The sequence below is a fragment of the Ovis aries genome, chromosome 11, assembly GCF_016772045.2.
Source record: "Ovis aries strain OAR_USU_Benz2616 breed Rambouillet chromosome 11, ARS-UI_Ramb_v3.0, whole genome shotgun sequence".
Lineage (NCBI taxonomy): Eukaryota > Metazoa > Chordata > Mammalia > Artiodactyla > Bovidae > Ovis > Ovis aries.
The window spans coordinates 38,127,246-38,149,261 of NC_056064.1; the positions used below are offsets into that span (position 1 = coordinate 38,127,246).

At 41.2% G+C, this 22,016-nt stretch overlaps 1 protein-coding gene across 4 annotated transcripts; it reads left to right on the forward strand.

Annotated features, from left to right (window-relative positions):
* The first annotated feature begins 54 nt into the window (after window positions 1–54).
* CBX1 (chromobox 1) lies at window positions 55–20,648 on the forward strand. 4 transcript variants are annotated; one of them, XM_060395565.1, is made up of 6 exons: window positions 55–273; window positions 15,224–15,400; window positions 15,849–16,026; window positions 16,580–16,674; window positions 18,502–18,636; window positions 19,179–20,648. In XM_060395565.1, the coding sequence occupies exons 2-6, from the start codon at window positions 15,261–15,263 to the stop codon at window positions 19,321–19,323; spliced, it is 693 nt and encodes a 230-aa protein (XP_060251548.1). In that variant the 5' UTR covers window positions 55–273; window positions 15,224–15,260; the 3' UTR covers window positions 19,324–20,648. The 4 variants fall into 4 exon arrangements, with proteins under 4 accessions (XP_060251548.1, XP_027830457.1, XP_060251549.1 ...); XM_060395566.1 differs by lacking the exon at window positions 55–273 and adding an exon at window positions 495–787; XM_060395567.1 differs by lacking the exon at window positions 55–273 and adding an exon at window positions 495–695.
* Window positions 20,649–22,016: the final 1,368 nt, after the last annotated feature.

Genomic DNA, 22,016 nt, shown 5'->3' on the forward strand with positions numbered 1-22,016 from the left:
TAGTCCGGGACGGACTCCGAGTCCCATATTGCTGTGCGGCGGGTCATCGCGCCTGCGCGGTGCGGGCGGCGGGCAGCGCAGAGTGCGAGGCTCTTTTGTTCGTCTGAGGGGAGGGCCGTTGGCAGGGGCCTGCGGTACGCCGCTTCAGTGAGGGGGCTCGACAGTGGTCACCCGGCTTGTTGCTTTTCTGGTCGCCACTCCCCCGGCCGGCCGGACAAGACCCGCCAGTAGCGCGGCACCGATTCCTCTCGGGCTTGTGGGCGCTGCTCTGAGGTGAAGAGCCCGCTAGAGGCGGGCAAGCGGGGGGATGGCGCGCGGCGGCGGCGGCGGCGGCGGCGGGAGCCCTGGATCAGGGGCCGCGAGCTCGCGGCGGAGGTTAGGAGCGGGGAGCGCGCCCGACTCCCTCTCCCTCCCCGCGCAGTCTTCTGCCGGGCGCAGTGGGTAGGGCGAAGAGCGCGAGAAGATGGAGAGGGCGGGGCGGCGAGTCCGGAGCCAGAGATTGAAGCGATTTGGGGTGGGCCGAGCGTTTGCGGGTCGCCCTTCGGCCTGAGTAGACCAAGACAATGCTACGTGGGTTGGGTGGGCGGCTGGGGGATTGGGCTGGAGAGGAAACATAGTCAATTGGGAAGAGGACGGACGGGATAGCCTGGGCGCTTGAACCAGCGTAGGGAGGGTTGACGACTGCAAGACCCGAGGTTAGAAATGTAACCTGAGAATATTGGGTCCCGCCAGGGCTGCCATAGGAACTCCGCTTGCGGAGTTGCGGAGCGGTAACTTCGAGGAAATTGTAAGCGGCTGGGGGGGCAGGGCAGCCCCAAGTGTAGTGCTTTGGGGAGGTCTGTTGAGTAAATTGGGGAAGGGTCTAGAAGGAGGGGTGGTATTTGCCTGGTTTTGCTCGGGGACTGGGGGTGGCGGGGAGAAACTGTTAGAGTAAGTGGGCGGAGGTCCCGAGAGCTTTTCTGTGAGGCTTGCTCAAGAAAAGGGAAAAACTGGCCACCGCTTGCTTCCTGGTTGATCGGCTGTAAGAATGTGTGAAGAAAAGATGGAACGCATTTTATTATCTTTTCCAGGTTTTCTGCTGCCTGCCTTCATTCCGTGTTTCCTTTAAGGAGTTAAAAAGTCCCAGTGCAAATCTTGCTTTAATTCGTAATTGATTACATAAGTTTTTATCTGGGACTGTTGCTGGTCACAAAAGGCAGTGAAGTTGTAGAAATGTGTAGATGAGTTCATATTTAAGGAATGAAGTTAGTGAGAGATTGTGAGATGGTGTGGGAAGTTGAGGGAGAACGTGGAAAAGTTCATGAGATTGTCAGATTTTTTCCTTCAGCTCTTAAGTTTTTTAGCCAGTTTGTCCTTGGCTAGAAAATTTGAACACGAAGGGAGCACTACTTTACCCCTTTTTCAAAACTTCAGATGCAAAGGTTTTTCTTGGATTGCTGTTGCATTCAGACATGTACTGGTTCGACTCTGTTGAGGTGGCATTTACAAGATCAGTTATACCAGAACCTCTAGCTGAGGGTTTAAGATACCCTTCTCAATTGTGTTAAGATTCCGGTCGGCATTTTGAATAGTTTTAAAAGGTCCAAGATTTTGGAATGGGTGCAGGAATACAGTTGGGAAATTAGTGTCTGTGTTCCAAAGTGCTTACAGATATTTATATGGAAAGTGATACGTTTGAAGAGCACATTGTTGGAATTGGCCACTCCTTGATAAAGCTTTAGGGCAGTTCAGACTCTCCAGTCCTTTACAATTTTCTCTGTGGTGCTGTTTTCTTCATTGGCTGCTGTAGCCTAAGTTTTTTTCTTTTTTTCCATTAAAAATGTAAGTATCGTGTAGCTTTGTGCATCTAGCTTCTTGATTAAGGGAGACCGAGAAAGAATACCCTATCCTGCAGTTTGACTACAGGATACTAATATTTTTATCATCATCTAAGGAAAGGAAGCAACCATTCTATCTTCTGGTGCCCATTTTAGAGACTAGGAAAATATTTCTTTTTGAATTCATACTACTTAAAGAGAAGTGATGCATTTTTGTAATTTTCTAGTGGTTTACCAATGAAATCTTCCCTTTTCGTATACTGTCTCTGATGGTATAATAGATTTTCCGTTGTGTTTGATGAATTTTTGCATCATAGTTAATTTTTCTGGGTAGTTTTTTAAATAAGAGGCTAATGGCTAGTTTATGGGTTCATGTAGGATGAGCCATGCCTCTTGTTCATCCAAGACTAACACATAGTTCATTCATATTGTTGAATGAATGGATAGGGCTTTGAGATCTTCCTGAGAATTCCCTGAGTTAGCAGAATGACTCACTATGCATTTATATAATCAATTTGCCTGGTTTTGTTCTATGACATTTGGCAGAGTGAAACTGTTGCCCTTGGCGTTCTTGTCTTAGCCTCCGTTTTTAATATAGTCACCTGGGTATTAAATACAGAAAAGGTGTGCAGATTGTGTAAGTGGCAGTTTTAAATACCCTACGCCAGGACTAGGAGAGCACTCAGGATCTGGGTTTCAACAGCAAGCTACATAGTACTTTGAATATTTTCTGTTACGTAAGTATTTTGAAAATTTTGTGTCCTTTGTATGGAGCTAAGTATTTCTCAATAGAAATGTCTATTGAAAACTTGAATAGCCTTTCCAAGGTTAACTGGAGAAGTTATTTGATTAAGGACAAAATTCTGATCGTGTGAGTGTTTGAGTTACTGCCTTTAAGCTTTTGTGATTTGCTGACCAAGAGAGGATGGCCTAATTTGTCTGTGAAATTGTGCCTTTCTTTAATAGTAGCTAACACATTGAAAGCTTAACAACTGTGGTATTTGAGAAGTTAGTGTCATTACTCTGATTTTGTTGTGTTGTCTATGAATGCTTTGGTCTCTGCTTTTAATTCCAACTTAGTCATAATTGTGGTCTTGCTTTCTAATCACTTTTATTTCATTTTAAACTAAAAGATTTGCTTCTGGTATCATTGTGTCCTGCTAATATTTACAGATGCTTGTGGCTTTTATATATATAGATATAGATAGATAGATATAGTTTTATTTACATCAGCACAATGAAAAGGAGTTAGCCAAAGTTTTGGACACATCTCAGATAAAATTCTAATTTTATTTTCACACTGATATTCTAGTCCTAGATCCCAAAATTCGAGGACAGGGATTCCTTTAAAAATGAAAGCCCTGCTCACTGGGTATGTGGCACAAATTCTTGTTTTTTGCTCAGTAAAGTTTTCCATCTGGAAAGCATTTGCCTCACAAACAGCTACAGCTAACGGACGAACTAAAAGCATTTAGAAACATGAGTCAGAAGGACTACAGATTGAATGTTCTATACATGCCTTCACCTGCCTTTCAGTGTCTGGTAATGCTACTGATCATAATCCAATTTGTTTGCTGAGCTTTCCCTGAAAAGCTGAGAGCTTTCAACCTCTGTTCCTTGGTTATCTGATTCTGAGACATCCATTCTTATTGCCCATATGGGGTTCAGCACCGTATGCCAGGTCCAGACCTACCTTTAATTGAGTGTCTGAGTAAAAATAAAAACAAAATGCTTTGGTAATTACAAGAAAAAGAGAAATAATACTTGGCTGAGTTGGGTAGACGTGATAGAAGAAGTAGCATTTGCACTAGCTCTTGAAGGATGGATAGGGTTTTGACTACTAGTTTTGGACAGGATAATAGCAACCCACTCCAGTATTCTTGTCTGGAAAATTCCATGAACAGAAGAGCCTGGCAGGCCGCAGTCCACGGGGTCGCAAACAGTTGGACACACTGAGCGTGTGCACACACACTTCTAAGTAAAGAGCAAATCCATGCGTAGAGGAAGTGTGCAGCGTACGTTCAGGTTATAGTTTTCCGTTTTGACAGGAATGTAAGATTTGTGAGGGAAGTGGGAGTATGGAATAGGTGAATCTAAAGGGTGTTAGATGTTATACTGAGGAGTTTGGCCTTTCTAAGGAAGGTGGAGGAGACTTTGCAGAAAATTTTTTAGCAGTTACCTGCTGCTTTCCTATTCATTCTACTCCCACCCAAGATGGTTTACACCCTGCCTACCTCAGAAGTGCCTCATTGCATTTGTTAACGATAGTTCCCTGGGCTTAAATTGCCCCACTCCAGTCCCGCTTTTCAAATGCTGTTGGAGCCTTACCTCAAATCCTGACTTTTCAAAACCTCTAGTCACCCTAGCTATTTATTTTTCTAAACCCCTATAATACTTTTGTGGCTACTTATTCTTGCTTATATTTATTTTGCTAATTATTACATACTCCTGTTATTTCTGCTGTTGAAATGAAACTGAACTTCAGTTGCTTTTGTACTTTTTTGTATGTTTTTAATCTTACATTCCTGGTTCTGTGTCTTACCCTTCGGAGACTTTGGGAATTTTCCTATGCTTCAGAAAGCCTTAGTTTCCTGAAATGGACTTAATAGTGTTTGTTGTGAGAGTTGAATTAAGTGCCTTTCTATGCATTAAGTGTTCAGTATTCAGCAAAAGTTATGTTATATTAAAAGTTATATTTTCAAAAGCCTCTACTTCTGTGAGTCTGCAGATCCTGCTACCCTAGCCCAACAGCTCCATTTGCCGGGGTCAGAGGGGTTCCTGTGATGTGGAACTTGCAGAAGCTTTCAGTGCTTTAGCTGGAATGAATTGGTTACCTTTTTCCACCCAGGCTGTTAGTAAATGCTTATTGTTTTGATTTGTTTTTTTAATAGATGGTATTAAAAGCTAGTAGAGCTGTAGCCATTAACTTTTATGCTGTTAACTGACTAGGCCTTGAACCTAAGCTAGAGGCAAAAGACAGGTAAGGAAAACATGGAATGGAAAAAGGAGCTAGATGAAGGAGGAGTGAAGTGGGGAGTGAAATACACGGTAATGATCAGCTGGTTCTTGCCTGCTGCTCCCTCAGTCTAGCTCTTTCTACCTGGCCACACTTCTGTTCCTCAGATAAAGCAGGCTCTTCTCACCCTAGGACTTTGAACCCACTGTTCTCCAAATTTGGTATATTTTCCTAAGTTTTGCTGAGTTGTCTCCTTAAAATCTTTGTTGAATTTATTACAGTAATGCTTCTGTTTCATGTTTTGGTGGCGAAGCATGTGGAATCTTAGCTCCCTGACAATAACCCACACCCTCTGCATTGGAAGGCGAGATCTTAACCACTGCACCACTAGGGAAGTCCCATTAATGTTTTCTTGCTTCTTCTCTGAGCCCTACTCTGCAGACACATGCATACATACACTCCCACTCATGCTCACTTATTTGTCCTCGTTAGAATATAAACTCTAAGAGACCAGGAATTTTGTTTGCGGTGTTCTCCCCATTTTTCTAGTGTCTCACACATAATAGACGCTCAGTAGATGATGTAGGAGTATGTTCACAGGAAGAGTTAATCTAACTAGTCTGGGGCTTCAAGGATGCTTCTTATGGGGGCATTTTAGGGAAGTGGTTGAGTGGGGAATGGGGCAAAGGGCAAGGTAATCGTGATTGTTAGGGTTTGATGCAGTGGTCTTCAGTTCAAATGCCTGCAGATAATGGTATGGAGGTCTTCATTTTTACATCAGTGGCTGCTGTTGAGAATGAATTGGGTTAGGAGTTACCCAGGCAGGAGACGGTGGTTACCTGGAGTAGGATGGTAGTAGTGGGACTAGAGAAATGTATAAGTTAAAAGATATTTAAGATAAAAAACAAGAGACCAGATACAGAGTATGAATAGAGAGAAATCAATGTCATAATTTTATTCTGAACTCAGTAAAAGCTACATGAATTCTTAGACCATTTAATTGAGTAATTGACCTTTTTAAAAAGTGTATCTGTAAAATCAGAGCCTGAAATCATAATCTCTGAAGTTTATTATAGAACTTTACCATAGAAATCATTAAAACTGACTTTTGGTATTTATGTAGTTTCTTCAGAAATCTTAAAATTCCCTTTGCAAATAATTCTGTTGAAATTTTCCATAGTTTGTATCCAGAATTTACTTCCTTTTCGTCACCTATCTATCTTCCTAGGAAGATAGATTCCTTTTGCCATTTACTACAAGATCTTTATTCTTCTGCCTGGATAAGATAAAGAACATAAGGAATTTCTACACTTCAGGTGTATGAAATGTGATTTCCCAGTTTCTGGCAGCTCTTCTTTCTCAGTATTCCAGAAATGAGATCTTGGTTTCTGTTTTGTAATTACTGGTCATTCTTATCAGTCAGATCTGGGTCCTTCTTGAGTGTTCTGGAGCTGCTATGATGTTTTGAAAAACCTAGCCATGAATTTCAGCCATATACACAGGGGGAAAAAATGGAATTTTCTCACCAAGTTCCCATTGCACTGGATTTCAGAGTTATGCTTAAAGCAGTAAATAATGAAGTAGAACATAAGTGCAGATATGTAAATAGATAATGAATGCCAGAAGGTCATAAAAAGCTCACCCCAGAGGAATTCCATGGAGTTATTACACCTGTTTTACAGATGAGGAAACTGAGTTTGCAGTAAACATACATAATGCCTATAGGCATAGTTTTGAGAGATCTAGGACAGGAAAGATATGCTTCCGGTGCTCATACTAGCTAGAGGAATTATAAGGAGTCTTCAAGCAGTACTCTTCCAGTTTCATTGCTAGGAGAAAAACGGTCTAGAGTGAATGCTGTTGAAGATGATATGGAGGTTTTGTTTTCAAGAATCAGTTATCACTTACTGTTCCAGCCTTATTCTAAATGGGCTGGAATAATGGGCTTTATGGAGGAAGTTAAATGTTCACCTACCTTTTCGCTAAGTATAAGAATTGATTTATGTTTGCAATAATTATGTAATTTGACTGAGGAATGTAGTTTCTGTCAATCCTCTTGTAGCAGTGGCTTTTTTCCGAGGATGTGCATCAGATCGCCTAAGGAGCTTTTAAAGATGAGATGCCGTGATCAAAGCAACACTGTTTGCAATAATAAAAAATAGGAAACAAAAAATTTTCATCACTAGGTGAATGGTTAGAGTATGGTATGTCCATACAATTTGGAATATTGTGCAGCTTAAGAATGGAGATCTTTATGGAATAATGTCAGAGATACATTATATTAAAAGGCAAATTATAGAACTGTAATATCTATTTTCACATATGGTACATCTGGGTCAGTTTACATGTAGAAGGACAAAGACAGATTTTCAGGAAGGAAACTGATTTCCTGCTTTAAGTAATTGAATATGAATAAGCTAAGCTAAGTCATTTCAGTGTGTCCGACTCTGTGCAACCCTATAGACGGCAGCCCACCAGGCTCCCCCGTCCCTGGGATTCTCCAGGCAAGAACACTGGAGTGGGTTGCCATTTGAATACATCAGCTAATTACAATTAGAAAAACAAAATATTTTTAAAAATAATACACATACTCTATTTTTTGACTCCCGGGATGTAGACTTCTGTATTTGTAGATTCCATAGGTGAGTGTTTCTCATTTAGATGGAAGTTCTCTGTTCAAGGTCTGCTTTCCTGTGAATGCTTTCTTAATATAGATTCACCAGACCAGTGTGTTTTACCTTAGCGATTACTGAAAACATCCTGCTGGTCTGGTTTCAGAGGTCTGTAGATGTTACCTTGTCTTCACATGTGGAGTTTGACCTTTCTGAAAGCTGGCAAGAAATCAGCTTGGAAGTTCTGGGGTAGCCCTTTATAATTCATGTATGTGATGGCAAGCAGGAGCTATGCTCACATTGTCTTCTCAGATCCTTCTCATACCCTTTCACTCGGACTTCACTTTATTGTACTTCACTTTATTGTGTTTTGAAGATAATTGAATTTTTTACAAATTGAAGGTTTACAAGTTAAAAGTTTATGGCAACCCTGTGTCAAATAAGTCTATCAGTGCCATTTTTCCAACAGCATCTGCTCACTTTATGTCTCTGTGTCACATTTTGGCAATTCTCTCAATACGTCAAACTTTTCATTACGTTAAATTTGTTATAGTGATCTGTGACCAGTGATCTTTGATATTGCTATTGTGATTGTTTTTGGGTGCCACAAACCATGCCCATTTAAGACACCAGAACTTAATCTGCCAGCTGTTGCAGTCTCTTCCTTTCCCCAGGCCTCCCTATTCCTTGAAATTAGGCCATTTAATAACACTACAATGCCCTCTGAGTATTCAAGTGAAAGGAAAAGTTGTGTCACTCACTTTAGAGGCTAAAAACTATTAAGTTTAATGAAGAAGGCATGTTAAAAGCCGAAGGCCAAAGATAGGCACTGGTTAGCCAAGTTATGAATGCAAAGGAAGTTTCTGAAGGAAATTAAAAGTGCTACTCCAGTGAACACATGAATGATAAGAAAAACAAAACAGGCTTTTGCTCATATGTAGAAAGTTTTAATGGTCTGGATAGAAGATTAAACCAGTTAGAGCATTTCCTTAAGGCAAAGTCTAATCCAGAGAAGGCCCTAACTCCTCATTTCTGTGAAAGCCTCACAAGGTAAGGTAGCTGCAGAAAAGTCAGCAGAGGTTGGTTAGTAAGATTTAAAGAAAGAAGATGTCTTCATAACGTAAAAGTGCAAGGTGATGCAAGTGGTGCAAGTGCTGATGTAGAAGGTACAGCAAGTTATCTAGAAGATCTAGCTAAAATAATTAATGAAGTTGGCTACAGTAAACAACATATTTTCAGTGTAGATGAAACAACCTTCAGTTGGAAGAAGATGCCGTCTAGGACTTGTTCATAGCAAGAGAGGAGAAGTCAATACCTGGCTTCAAAGGATAGGCTGACTCTATAGGGGCTAATATAGCTGGTGACTTTCAGTTGAAGCCAGTGCTCATTTACCATTCCAAAAATCTTAGGGCCCTTAAAAATCTAATCTGTTTACAACACAGTTTACAACATGGCCCCCAAAGCTGCTTTTTTTTGGTCTTAGCAATGTATGGTACTTTCCTTATATCCCCGTTTTCCAGTTTCAGACGAAAACTCTTAAGCTTTTTCTATTGCCTGGTGCATCTCCTTTACAATAACTTTATCATTTTAAATCTTAATTTATTTCACATGGAGAAACTAATACTTGGTGTGAAAAGATCTGCTGCACACAATAAAATTACAGTATTTTAAGCCCACTGTTGAGGCCTACTGCTCAGGGAAAAAGATTCTTTTCAAAATATTACTGCTCATTGATAATACACTTGGTCACCCAAGAGCTCTAATGGAGATGTAAAAGATTAATGTTGTTTTCATGCCTGCAAACACAGCATCATTCTGCAGCCAGTGGATCAAGGAATCATTTTGACTTTCAAGTGTTATTTAAAAAATACATTTTGTAAGGCTATAACAGCCATAGATAGTGACTCCTCTGATAGATCTGGGGAAAGAAAATTGAAAACCTGGAAAGGATTCACCATTCTAGATACCATTAAGAACATTTGTGGTTCATTGGAAGAGGTCAAAATATAACACTTATGGGAATTTGGAAGAAGTTAATTCCCGGCCCTTATGGATGACCTTGAGGAGTTCAAGACTTTAGTGAAGGAAATGCACATGTAGTGGAAATAGCAAGAGAATCAGAAGGGGAGTCTGAAGAGTAAATTACTGCAATCTCAAAATAAAACTTCAACTGATGAGGAGTTGCTTCCTATGGTTGAGCCAAAAAAGTGATTTCTTGAGATAGAATCTACTCCTGGTGGAGATACTGTGAAGGTTGTTGAAATGACAACAAAGGATTCAGAATATTATACAAACTCATTTGATAAAGCAACAGCAGGGTTTGACAGGACTGACTCCAATTTTGAAAGAAGTTCTGTGGGTAAAAGGCTATCAAACAGCATTAATACTACAAAGAAGGCAGTTTATGAAAGGAAGAGTCAATGTGGAGAACTTCATTGTTTTAAGAAACTGTCATAACCACCCCATCTTTCATAATGCACCACCTTCATCAGTCTGCATCCATCAACATGAAGGCAAGACTCTTCACTAGCAAAAAGGTTATGACTTCCTAAAGGTTCAAATGATGGTTAGCATTTTTAGCAGTATTTTTTGTTTAAGGTACATGTATTGGTTATTTAGACATAATGCTATTGCCTGCTTAGTAGACTACAGTATAGTGTGAACAACTTTTATATGCACTGGGAAAAGAGAAAAGTTGAGAGACTCATTGTAGAGGTCTGGAGGTATGCCTGTATTCAAAAACAGAATGCCTAATCCTGTGTCTGATACTTCATGGTCTTCTGCCAGCAAGCAGCGTTGTTACTCCTTTCCATTTTCTAGCTCTTAACTGTAAGAGTGGAGGGGTGTCTAGGAGAATCTCAATTGTGTTTTTTTCTCTTAAAGAGCTATGAGTTCATGACTTTGCTTCAGATTTACACTATTCCTAGATTCTTTGGGACACCATAGAACAAGTTTGGGTTCTTAAAACTGGCATTTTCTCAGTAATTCTCTGTAGTCTACTTGCTAAGCAACAAAAATGCAAAATTCTGTACTTGTCAGGGCTTCCCTATTGGCTCAGTGGCAAAGAATCCACCTGCAGTGCAGGAGACGTGAGTTTGATCCCTGGGTCGGGAAGAACCCCTGGAGGAGGAAATGGCAACCCATTTTCCTAGCAGTGTTCTTGCCAGGAAAATCCCATGGACAGAGGAGCCTGGCGGGCTGCTGTCCATGGGGTTGCAAAGAGCTGGACATGACTGAAACAACTCAGCAGACAGCACTTGTCAATTTAAAAGACTCAGAAGACTCCTGGGGCCCTTAAAACCAAAACTTTGTCACACCTGTTGATTTAACAGCTGTTGTTCGTTCGCTAGGTTGCGACCCCATGGATGCAGCACACCAGGCCCCTCTGTTCTCTGCCATCTCCCAGAGTCTGCTCAAATTCATGTCCATTGAGTCAGTGATGCTATCTAACCATCTCTTCCTCAGCCGCCCCCTTCTTTTGCCTTCAGTCTTTCCCAGCATGCGGGTCTTTTCTAGTGAGTGTGCTCTTCACATCAGCAGACTCACTGGAAAAGACCAAGTAGTTTTTAAACACCTATACATACTCCAGGGTATTAACTGAAAGAAATCATTGTCCGTCACTTCCTTATTTACTGATGACAAATTGTAGAGAGGATCAAGTCAGATCCTTTCCTTGTATAGACTGGAGGGAAGTCTCCCTTTAAGTATGTTGTCCTTTGGTCTAGCTCCTAGTTCTGTGTGGGTGGCAGGGTCATTAGCCCAGCCCTGCTAGGAAATGTGCATACTGAAGTGCTGTAATTTTATTAATTGTGTGACCTTGGGAGGTTTATTTCCTATAAGTCTGTTGTGTTATCTCTGAGGTGTCAATGACATCTGAATGGCTTATTTTATAGGATGATTTCAAAGATCAAATGAGTTGTGGTAGCACATTAACTGTAAAGTGCAATATAAATGTGAAGTATTATTTTTCTAGGCATTTTAAATGTGGCAGATCAGACTTCCCTTGTGGTCCAGCGGTTCAGAATCCGCCTGCCAAAGCAGGGCACATGGGTTCGACCCCTGCTTTGGGAAGACCCCACATGCCCTGGGGCAGCTAAGCCTGTGCACCACAACTACTGATGTCTGCCCTCTAGAGACCAGCCATCCTCAGCTACTGGAGCCCTGGGGCCCTAGAGCCCTAGAGCCCATGCTCTTGCAACAAGAGAAGCCACTGCAACGAGAAACCTGTGCACCAAAACTAGAGAGTAGCCCCCACTCTCTGCAACTAGAGAAAGCCTGCGTGCAGCAGTGAAGACCCAGCACAGACAAAAGTTAAAATTCATTTTTTTTTAATGTGGCAGATCCAGTTTAATATTTAGGTAAAAATTATAGCAGCTTAACTGATTGTAGGTATTTTTGTCTGAAACATTGTGATGAGCTTTAAGAAGACTTGTCCACAGACTAAGATTTCTAAGTTAATTTAGAACTGTTCACCTCTGTGTACACATTGTGATGTATGGTATATATCTTGACCCTTTGTTCGTTGATTTTGGCACTTTTTATGCTATAATTTGTTTGCCAGGATATTTAGAGAGTGGCAAATAGAATTGACTAATGGCATTTTTCCATTGTGCTACTACTCTGATCTGAGTTACTTTGAAATTTCCTTGTCAAGCAATTACAACTGAGAGCCCTCCTTCCAGGTATTACTGCTGGTATTTGGAGACTGCCGTATTCAAGGAGAGGGGATTTCTCTTGACATTATCAGTTTGGAAAGTATATGCAAGTGACTGGTCTGTCATAATCTTTCAGGGAGCTCTTGGCTTGTCTGACTTCCCTGGTGGCTCAGACAGAAAAGACTCTGCCTACAATGCGGAAGACCCAAGTTTGATCCTTGAGTCAGGAAGATTCCCTAGAGAAGGAAATGGCAATTCACTCCAGTATTCTGGAAAATCCCAGTATTCTGGAAAATCCCACAGATGGAGAACCCTGGAAGGCTACAGTCCATGGGGTTGCAAAGAGTTGGACATGACTGAGCGACTAACATTTTCACTTTGGGTTGTCTGAAAGTGCTTGGTTTTTTGGGAAGAGTGAGTTGTGTATTTAATCCACTTCTCTACTGACTTTGACAAATGGCTTATTCAGGACCCCAGAAATGTACCAATAAATAAGGAAAAAACTCACATTGGGAAGCCTGGGTGAGAATCTCCAATATAAAGAATCTAACCTGGAGATGGGTGCTGGGATGAGCTAGTTAAGAAAACTCAAGACAGAAGTGGAGGTCTATTTTCTACATTCTTCACTTCTCTTTTCAGTTGCTCTTAGGACAATGAGTTTAAGTAAGAGGAAAATCAAAAAGTCTCACTCCAGATTTCCCAGTAGCTAGCGATGAGGTAGAAACTGTCGTTATTTTGTAGTAGCAGGACTTTTTGTAAGACATATACAGCTATTAATGTAAACAACACAGATAAGTAGCTCTTAATTCTGAAGCCAGAGTGATAAGACTGCTTTTTCTTTACTTTCTTTAATTGCTTAGAAGAAGGTTGATTAGGGGACAGTTACTGGTTTGGAGTTGTCTGTAAACCACTGTTCTCTTTCTGTCTGTTTAGAAAGGGAGTGGCTTCTAATTTCTGAGTCCAACTAATGTAGGGAGTTGTGGTACCCTTTGTTATTGAAAGGTAACTGTCAATTTATTTTTCTCTGCACATTAACCAAAGACTGATGATAAATCTTGCAAAGAGTAGCACTTGTTCTTGGGAGCAGCTACTACTGCAGCACTTATCCTAAAGAAAAATTAGGTTTGTTTTCTTTCCTGATAAAATAACACTTATCATGGCAGTCAGAATTCTGAAAACCTGAAAATACTTCCCTCCGGGAAGAAGAAACAGCCTTTGAATCAGAGGCACAATAGCCAATAATTAGCCAAAGCTGACATTCAGTGCATTGATTTGTCTGTTCAGTAACACAAGAAAAGGAAAACTCATGTGGCACTAAAACATAGAGGGCTTGGGGAGGGGAGGAAAGCAAAATCTTTGGTATGTAAAAGAAGAGGAATGAGCAAATGTAAATGAAGAGTCAGCTTAGACGTGTGTGTGAGCTGTGTGGACAGGGGCATTGGGTGTTGCCACAGACCACACTAAAAGCACCTCAGAAAACTTTTTGTGTGTGAAGAAGTTCAGAATGCCTTTAGTGGAAGAGGTGTCTTTATTTTTAATTGGCAGACATGAGGTTTCTGGAAAACAGGGACCGTTACTTACTCTCTTGAATCTCCAGTCTCTTGCAACGTCTAAAATTTTCCAGCAGCCAACCAAATGTCTGTTGTTTCACTAGTCCGAATTGCTCATATGTACCGAAATGAGAATATCTCAGAATGTAAACTCAACATCTGTAGATACTGTAACTGATTCACAATGGTGAGCCTGATTTTTATGAAAGGTTTGTTTCATATAGTCTGTAGATGAGCTCTTTCTAAATATATTCTGTCCACATGCCAGTTTAAAAATATGTAGTAGAAGTGTTTATACTTTAACTCAGTAAGACTCCTTTCCCAAAGATGCTAGAAATAAGCAGTTTAACCCCCAAATTGGCACTACCTTAAATACAAACATGAAACATTGTAGTAACCACTTTCTTGTCTTGGATCATCAGCCATACTTTTCACTCTATAGTTCCTGCTGGTCGCTGATCTATCAGTTTGTAGATTTCAGCCAGTTTTGTAGATCAATTTTATTGTCTTAGTATCTAATGGCGCCACCTACTGACACAGTTGTAGGCTTTATGCCTACCCAGCAGTTAGAAGAGTTGTCCGAAGGACCAAAGAGAACAGATTTGTAGGGGACTGGAAAAACCCTTAGAGGTTACTGTGCGTGTGTGCTAAGTCGCTTCAGTTGTGTCTGACTCTTTGCAGCCTGTGGACTGTAGCCCACCAGGCTCCTCTATCCATGGGATTCTCCAGGCAAGAATACCGGAGTGGGTTCCCATGCCCTCCTCCAGGGGATCTTCTCAACCCAGGGATCGAACCCATGTCTCTTATGTCTCTTGCATTGGCAGGTGGGTTCTTTACCACTAGCACCACCTGGGAAGCCCTACAGGTTACCTAGCTTGATGATATACAAAAGAATACAGGTTTTGTTATCTGTGATATCTTTTTTCCCATAGTTCCAAATTCATTAGAGAATCTCATGGTCATTCTGGCATTTTTATGAATCTTTCTCAGACTTAGAAAGAATAAAAACTTAAATGACAATTAATGGTGCCATTCTTAGAAAAGAAAAACCACATAAAAAATCTTAAGGGAACTCAAAAGAGATGGTGCTTAACAATGCAGAAGAATTGTATATATTATATATGCATATACAGAAGGGAAAATTAAACTAGATGTCTAATAAATAGGATAAGCCATTTCCCATAGTAAAAATCCAAGTCGAATACTTTGGTGAAATTGAAAAACATTCAGAGAATAGGAGAAAATATGGATCAGCGGGTTATATATATTTTAGGTTTGATGTATAGACCTTATTTTTGGGAAGATTGCTTTTCTTTCAAATTAATGTAATACTTTAGATATCATAAGTAAAGAAGTATTGGGAGTTATTTTAAAACTTAGAATGAGTATAAAAGTTTTAAGTGGATGTGCAGGCATAAAGAAGTTTTGCTGTGAGATTAGTTGGAGCTGTTTTAGAAAACTTTCTAGTTCAACATAATCAGAAAACTCTTGGCTGTTGAAAATGAATAGGCATAACATTTAATAACAGCATTGGGCCCTATTAAAGTCACTTTTTATATCCCTGGTTTTCTTATCTACATATTTCCCTAAGAAGAGTACCCTAATGTCCTTTTTATTTCCTTTATCATTTTAGCGGCGTCATCCTTTATACCAGAAAGCTGGCGGGCACTATGGGGAAAAAACAAAACAAGAAGAAAGTGGAGGAGGTGCTAGAAGAAGAGGAAGAAGAATATGTGGTGGAAAAAGTTCTAGACCGTCGAGTGGTAAAGGGCAAAGTGGAGTATCTCCTAAAGTGGAAGGGCTTCTCAGAGTAAGTTTCATTCACCTAGAAAGATGTGTTCATCCGAACACCAGCTGTTTCTCAGGAGACTGATAATGTGCATGACACAGGGCACAGGGTGCTCCGATGGGTACGCTGTGACTCTGGCTTGGCCTCCGTGGCTTATACTCTAATTAGGAAAATGATCTACATGTACAAAATGCTATCATGCATGACCGATTTCTGATGAGCCGTTTTGTGTATGGCTTAAGACTGACGCAAATTTGCAAAGAGAACGTAAACTTTCTTTTGAATGAGGCAGCTTTCGATTTGTGTTAATACTAAAAAGCCCCCTACCACTTCCCAAGAAATTTGAGCTTTGTCGAGTTCTTGGTCTTGGACAGAATCTAGTTCTTTTCCAAGGACAGCAGCTCTCGTCCTCCTGTGCCTCTCGGTGGAGTGTGTACTAACTTTGTGACTCGTGTGCCTCTGGTTTCAGTGAGGATAACACATGGGAACCAGAAGAGAACCTGGATTGCCCTGATCTCATTGCTGAGTTTCTGCAGTCACAGAAAACAGCGCACGAGACAGATAAATCAGAGGGAGGCAAGCGCAAAGCTGATTCTGATTCGGAAGATAAGGGGGAGGAGAGCAAACCAAAGAAGAAGAAAGAAGAGGTAAGACTTGAAATAAGAATTTCTACTAGCCCAGAATTCATGCTGCTGTCAAAGCAGCTGATAGCCAGATAGTTTCAGCACTTTTGTTCTGCTGCTGCTTGGATCTCAGTCCTTTTGCAGTCTTAGATAGGCTAATGCTTTAAAAATACCTGGGGGCTCTCTCATGAAGGCACATAATCTACTCACATCTGAGGTTTAAGAACAAGTAAGTGCAAGGGTATTAATTTGTGTAAGGAGATGCTGTCAATGTTTTAATCATTTCAGGTTTTAATCCATTCAATACCATAAAGTAAGGTACCTTTTGAGGGTGAAGAAACAATTGTGAACATTTATTTTGCTTGAGATGAATGTCCCTTTTTACGCATGGGGAAACCTCAAGCACATCAAAACTTGATGGAATAATCACTCTGGTTCTAAAAGGCTTGTGACTTAGAGCCAAAGAATTGGTGAAATGTTGGCAGAAGGATTTGATTACATTATCATCAAAACAGGAGTAGCTGTAGTCTGGAGAACAGTCCCATACAGTTAAAATTGTTCCATCTGGTTTTTACAGTCAGAAAAGCCACGAGGCTTTGCCCGGGGTTTGGAACCAGAGCGGATTATTGGAGCTACGGACTCCAGTGGAGAACTCATGTTCCTAATGAAATGGTGAGTCTGCCAGTGGCTCTGTGTGTTGTTATTGTTTTTCTTCTCCTCATCTGTTCCATGCCAAAGGAAAAGAGGTAGACCTTGGAAATTCTAGTTCCCCAGGTGTGAAATCTTTAAGATGGCATAGTCCTTCAATAGTTACCCTCGGCCTGACTGTCAACCTGGTCTCATGAGTTACAGGGAGGGCCCTTAGGATTCTCAGATTTTTGCAACCCCCCCCCCTTTTTTTTTTAAGGAGGTGGGAGAAAATCTAGAGTGGAGAGGTGTATACAGGAAGGAATCACATTTCACTTCTGTAATAAAGTGGGGGGAAATGAAATGTGATTGAACCATCCTCCCTTTCCACCACCTTCTTAATAGAGATCAGGCTAGCCCCAGGATCAGAAACTGTTAACTTCTCAGGGTTAGGAAAGAATTTCTGAAGCTCTTTCTTTGTCCTGGTTAGATCCTTTCCAGTTGGTGCAAATTTTCAATTGCGAAGTCTGCCAGCAGGGGTCAGCAAGGCCCCTTTACTAAGCACAGAGAAGCCTGCTTTTTTTCACTATAACCAGTGGTGGTAGTACTCCATGAAACATCTTAATGAAAGCAGTTGTCCTGAGACGCTTAAGAACTATATTAACCCAAAATTCTCTACTCTGTCCAAAAGGAAGACTTTCTTCCCTTTTTCTTGCTTGTTGGAAATGCTTGTTCTCCTCTCCCCAAAACGGAGCTCAATCACTGCCTTTAAAATATAAATTAGGAGGGAATAATTCTAAGCCTTTGCCAAGGAAGCATTATTCTAGGGACTTTATCCTTTTATCAGTCTAGAACCTTCTTGGAAACTTGTGTCTATACTAATTTCTCTCCTTTAGAAGGTGGCAAGAGAGGCCTAACTTGAACACTGAAATCCAGTGTCATAGCTGGCTGCTGCTGCTGCTAAGTCACTTCAGTTGTGTCTGACTCTGTGCGACCCCATAGACGGCAGCCCACCAGGCTCCCCCGTCCCTGGGGTTCTCCAGGCAAGAACACTGGAGTGGGTGACTAAACCTCTTCTTTTTTTACCATCCATTCCCTAGGTGTTTATTGAACCTGGCCTTCTTTTAGCTTATTTATTGCTGGCCTATAGGAGAAAAGTTCATTTTAAAGTGCTGCATATGGGGGAAAAGAATTAATACCAGGAGTTACTTAATCCAATTATGATATGCTTTTGTGTGGCTGTATGCGACCAGTCTGAGTAATGGTAGCACTTCCTCATTGCTTGACATTACATCCCTTTGGTTGACTCACTAGTATGTATAAAGATTATAGCTGAATGTAACTGCAAGTTAAGATTGGATGTTGATTATAAAACCAAGTTAATTTTAAAGTTATTTCTCCTGGAGAATGGAGATACTTGTTCATTTTCCTAAGTAGCTGTTTTTCTGTGCAGTGAAATGACTGAACTGTTACCTCAGAGGCTGTTGTTGAATTGTCAGCAAGGGGTAGGCTGCTTCAGGCTCCCATACTGTTACACTTCTTTGCCCTCCCGTTCTCTTATCTGTTGTTTAAAAACATACTTTCCTGACTTACCCTTCCCTGGGTCAGTGGGGCTGTGTGGCTTAGGTATACATGTTGCTGAGGTTCCAGAAGTCTGGTGTGGTGCCTCATCAGAGATCCCCTCATACATGTATCTGTCTGCTGCCTGCCCTGTGCTGTTGCTTTCATCTAGGATGCTCCCAATTACCTGAAGAGAGAGCTTATGCTGAAGTCCCTTGTAATATGTATGTGGTTCTCAATTTTTTAGAACATTTTAAAATTCAGAAAAATATAGAGAATTACATAACAGTCCCTTTATTTTCTACCTCCTAGTTTTGAAGCACCATTTCAAAGCACCTGGGAGTTGTGGCCTATCTGTGTGCGCATGGTATTTGGTAGTGTTAACAGTGTGATTATGAGTCAGCAAGAAAGTCTCCACCTGCGTTGGCTCTGGCCAGAGCCAGATTGGTATTAAATCTTACTATCTAGCATGGTATTAAATCCTGTTAGCAGGCCAGGGTCTATGGGCTTTTAGTAGCTGGGATATGGCTTTGGGGGAATATGGCAGCCTCCCTTACTCCTTCAGAGAATCTGAGAGTGTCATGTTTTTTATGTGTGGGAGTTTTCAGAGGTTCCCAGGGGTTTAGAGTTAGCTTTTGACAAAGAGGGTGTTTTCAATGGGAGAAGATATCCAAGGATATTATTTGACCAAAAGCTGCTAGTAAATGATGCTTACCCCATGTTATCATCCTTCCCTGGCCTGACTTCTGGAGTTAATATTTTTATATTTTTATTTATTTGGGTGCTCTGGGTCTTAGTTGTAGCACATGGGATCTAGCTCCCTAACAAGGGATCGAACCTGGGCCCCTTGCACTGGGAGCTCAGTCTTAGCCACTGGACCACCAGGGAAGTCCCTGGAATTAATATTTTTAAAGCCCAATTTCTTGGGAGATCCATGTTTGGAGACCACCAGCACCTGGTCTCAAAGTCTCTTGTGCTTTGTTCTACAGGAAGAACTCTGATGAGGCTGATCTGGTCCCTGCCAAGGAAGCCAATGTCAAGTGCCCACAGGTTGTCATATCCTTCTATGAGGAAAGGCTGACGTGGCATTCTTACCCCTCAGAGGATGATGACAAAAAAGATGATAAGAATTAACTTTCTTGAATACCAGCCCCTGTCACATCTGACTGTGGGTTTCAAGTGGGGAAAGAAGGAGTTCTCCTTGTCTTGACACCATGAAGGTGGCTTGAGAAGATGTCCTTTGAAGAGCCAGTATATTTTCTGTGCCCTACAGCAGCCCAGGGCTTCAAAGCCGCTCCATGCTGTACAGTTTGCACACCCATCCCGGTGGAGGGGAAGGAGGGTCAGTGTTTCAAGGCAACCCGTTCTGAACTTTGCTGGAAAAAAAAAGCAAAGGGCCTTCTATGAAGGACAAAACGTAGAATGGGATGTGGGAGAGCAAGAGATACTGTAGATCTTCAAAGAGCATCTCCACAACCCACACAGCCTTCTTCCCGATAGTGTTAACTCTGCATTTTTACAGCGTAGCATGTGTGTAGTTTTTGGCTATTACTGGTGTATTATTTGGGGTGGGTGGGGTGGGGTGGGAAAGAAGGGAGATGGGTTAGGATCATTTTTGTTAAAATTTGGGGAAACGGTGAAACAAAGGAAAGAACAACTAATGATGATTGGGTTCAGTGTCCAGAATATTGTATTCTTTCAAAAAATGTCATTGGCAACCTAAATGAGGACTGTGAGAGACTGTTTAAAAGCTGTGAATGCCTGAAACTTAGAAGCCAAGGTATTCCCCTGCCTGAGCTTAATGCTGTTCCCAACAAAGGAATAAGAAGCTACCAAAGCTGCCATTTGGGAGATGGAAACTGGTTGAGGAGGAAAAGTCTTATTGGAGTGTATACACAGGCAGATCATTCTGTCTTAGAGGTGCTACTCATGAAACTGACAAGAAGACCCTTTCTTTTCCTATTGTGAAGTTACAAATATCAGCTTCTCCATCCAAGCCACTGGTGAAGTATTTAGGGAAGGGCAGAGAGTGGTATAGGAGGTAAGTGAGTAGGGAAAGACAAGGGCCGGTGCTCATAGGGTGGAAAACTCTTGGAGCCTCTGTTTTTTGAACTTTGAAACCATTGGTGGCAGGGTTCAGTCACTGACAGCACAAGTTCAAGAGTTGAATGATTTCAAAAGCCCTGGTCTCAGGAGAAGATAAATTTTCATACTGGGGCAGTGGTTCACTTTAAAACAAAACAATTTTTTTAATCCTAAGAATTAACTAAAATCCAAAACGCTGTCTTGAGTCGTGAGATCCATCAGTTGTTGACATCGTCTTGATCTGCATCTAGAACTCCATTGTAATTTTTAGGCGTGTGTTAGGTTTTTGTGAAAACTTTTGTTTAAATGTAAACTTCATATCAACACTGTCAGTTTTTTGTCTTAATAAAACTATATAGATTTATAATCCTTGATTTTTGTCTTGTCTTGCTAGAAACTCTCCTTGCCTTTTATTATTTTATAGATTGATCCTCTTTGGGAACAACCTGCACGCTTGAATGGTTTTTCAATACTATAGGCTTGAAAATCTGGTATCTGGTGTGAGTCTTTTGAGTGGTCTCACGATATTAATTTAGTATTTACTGAGCATTTACAATTTTTATAGAGATTGTCACATCATTCTGTCTTCATACTGCTCAAAATATATTTAGCAGTCTGTGACCTGGTAGCAGTTCCAAACTGTGATACGTTTGGAAACACAGATTTGGGGGTTAGCTTTAGATCCTGACTAATGTTATCATAAATTTGTATGACCTTAGCTAAAGCCAACTTCTCCGGACTTTTCAGGTATTGGTCCTGTGATTGATCAGTGAATTAAAACGTCATCCATTTTCTTAACATCATTTGCTGCCTATAATTCTAGAGCCCAAACAGAACTAGATTCTTTTTTTTGGCTGCGCTGGGCCTTTTGTTGCTCTATGTGGGCTTTCTCTAGCTGGGGCGAGCGGGGACTGCTCTTTGCAGTACACTGGCTTCTCGTTGCTGGGGGCTGCTCTTGTTGAGAGCACAGGCTCTAGGTGCACAGGCTTCAGTAGCTGTAGCATGCAGACTCAGTAGTTGGGGTGTGTGGGCTTTATTAGAACATGGGCTCAGAACTTGTAGTGCACAGGCTTAAGTTACTCCGTGGCATGTGGAATCTTCTGGATCATCCACTGCACCACCAGGCAAGTCCTAGGACTGGATTCTTGTCAGTTACAAAAGGGGAAGCAGGATTTCCACTGAGATCAATTCAGCTCTACTCAATAGTTAAGCATTTGTTCCAAATAAACTGTAGGACTTCGCTGGTGGTCCAGTGGTTAAGAATCCTCCTGAAATGAAGGGGACACAGGTTCTATCCCTGGTCCAAGAACATCCTACATGCCATGGGGCATTTAAGCGCATTCCCCACACTGCTGAGCCTGTGCACTCTGGAGCCTGTCCTCTGCAACAAGAGAAGCTATCACAATGAGAAGTCCACGCACAGCAACTAGAGAAAGCTGGGGCACAGCAACCAAGACTCGGCATAGACAAAAATAAGTATTTTAAAAAACCATATTCTTTCCCAGGGAAGACACTGGAATTGATAATGCATGCAATGAAAACTGAAGTGAAGGAACACAATTTTGTTATCTTTAAAAGCCAATTACCACACATTTCTAGACTCAAGAATGAAGGATAAATTCTTCTCAAGTGATTGTTGAAGCCACAACATGCATGCAAAAGTGTTAGGGAAAAAATAAGACATAGACACAACAAATCTTCAGTCTCCTTTCAGAAAGTATTCGTAGAGCATGTCTTCAGAT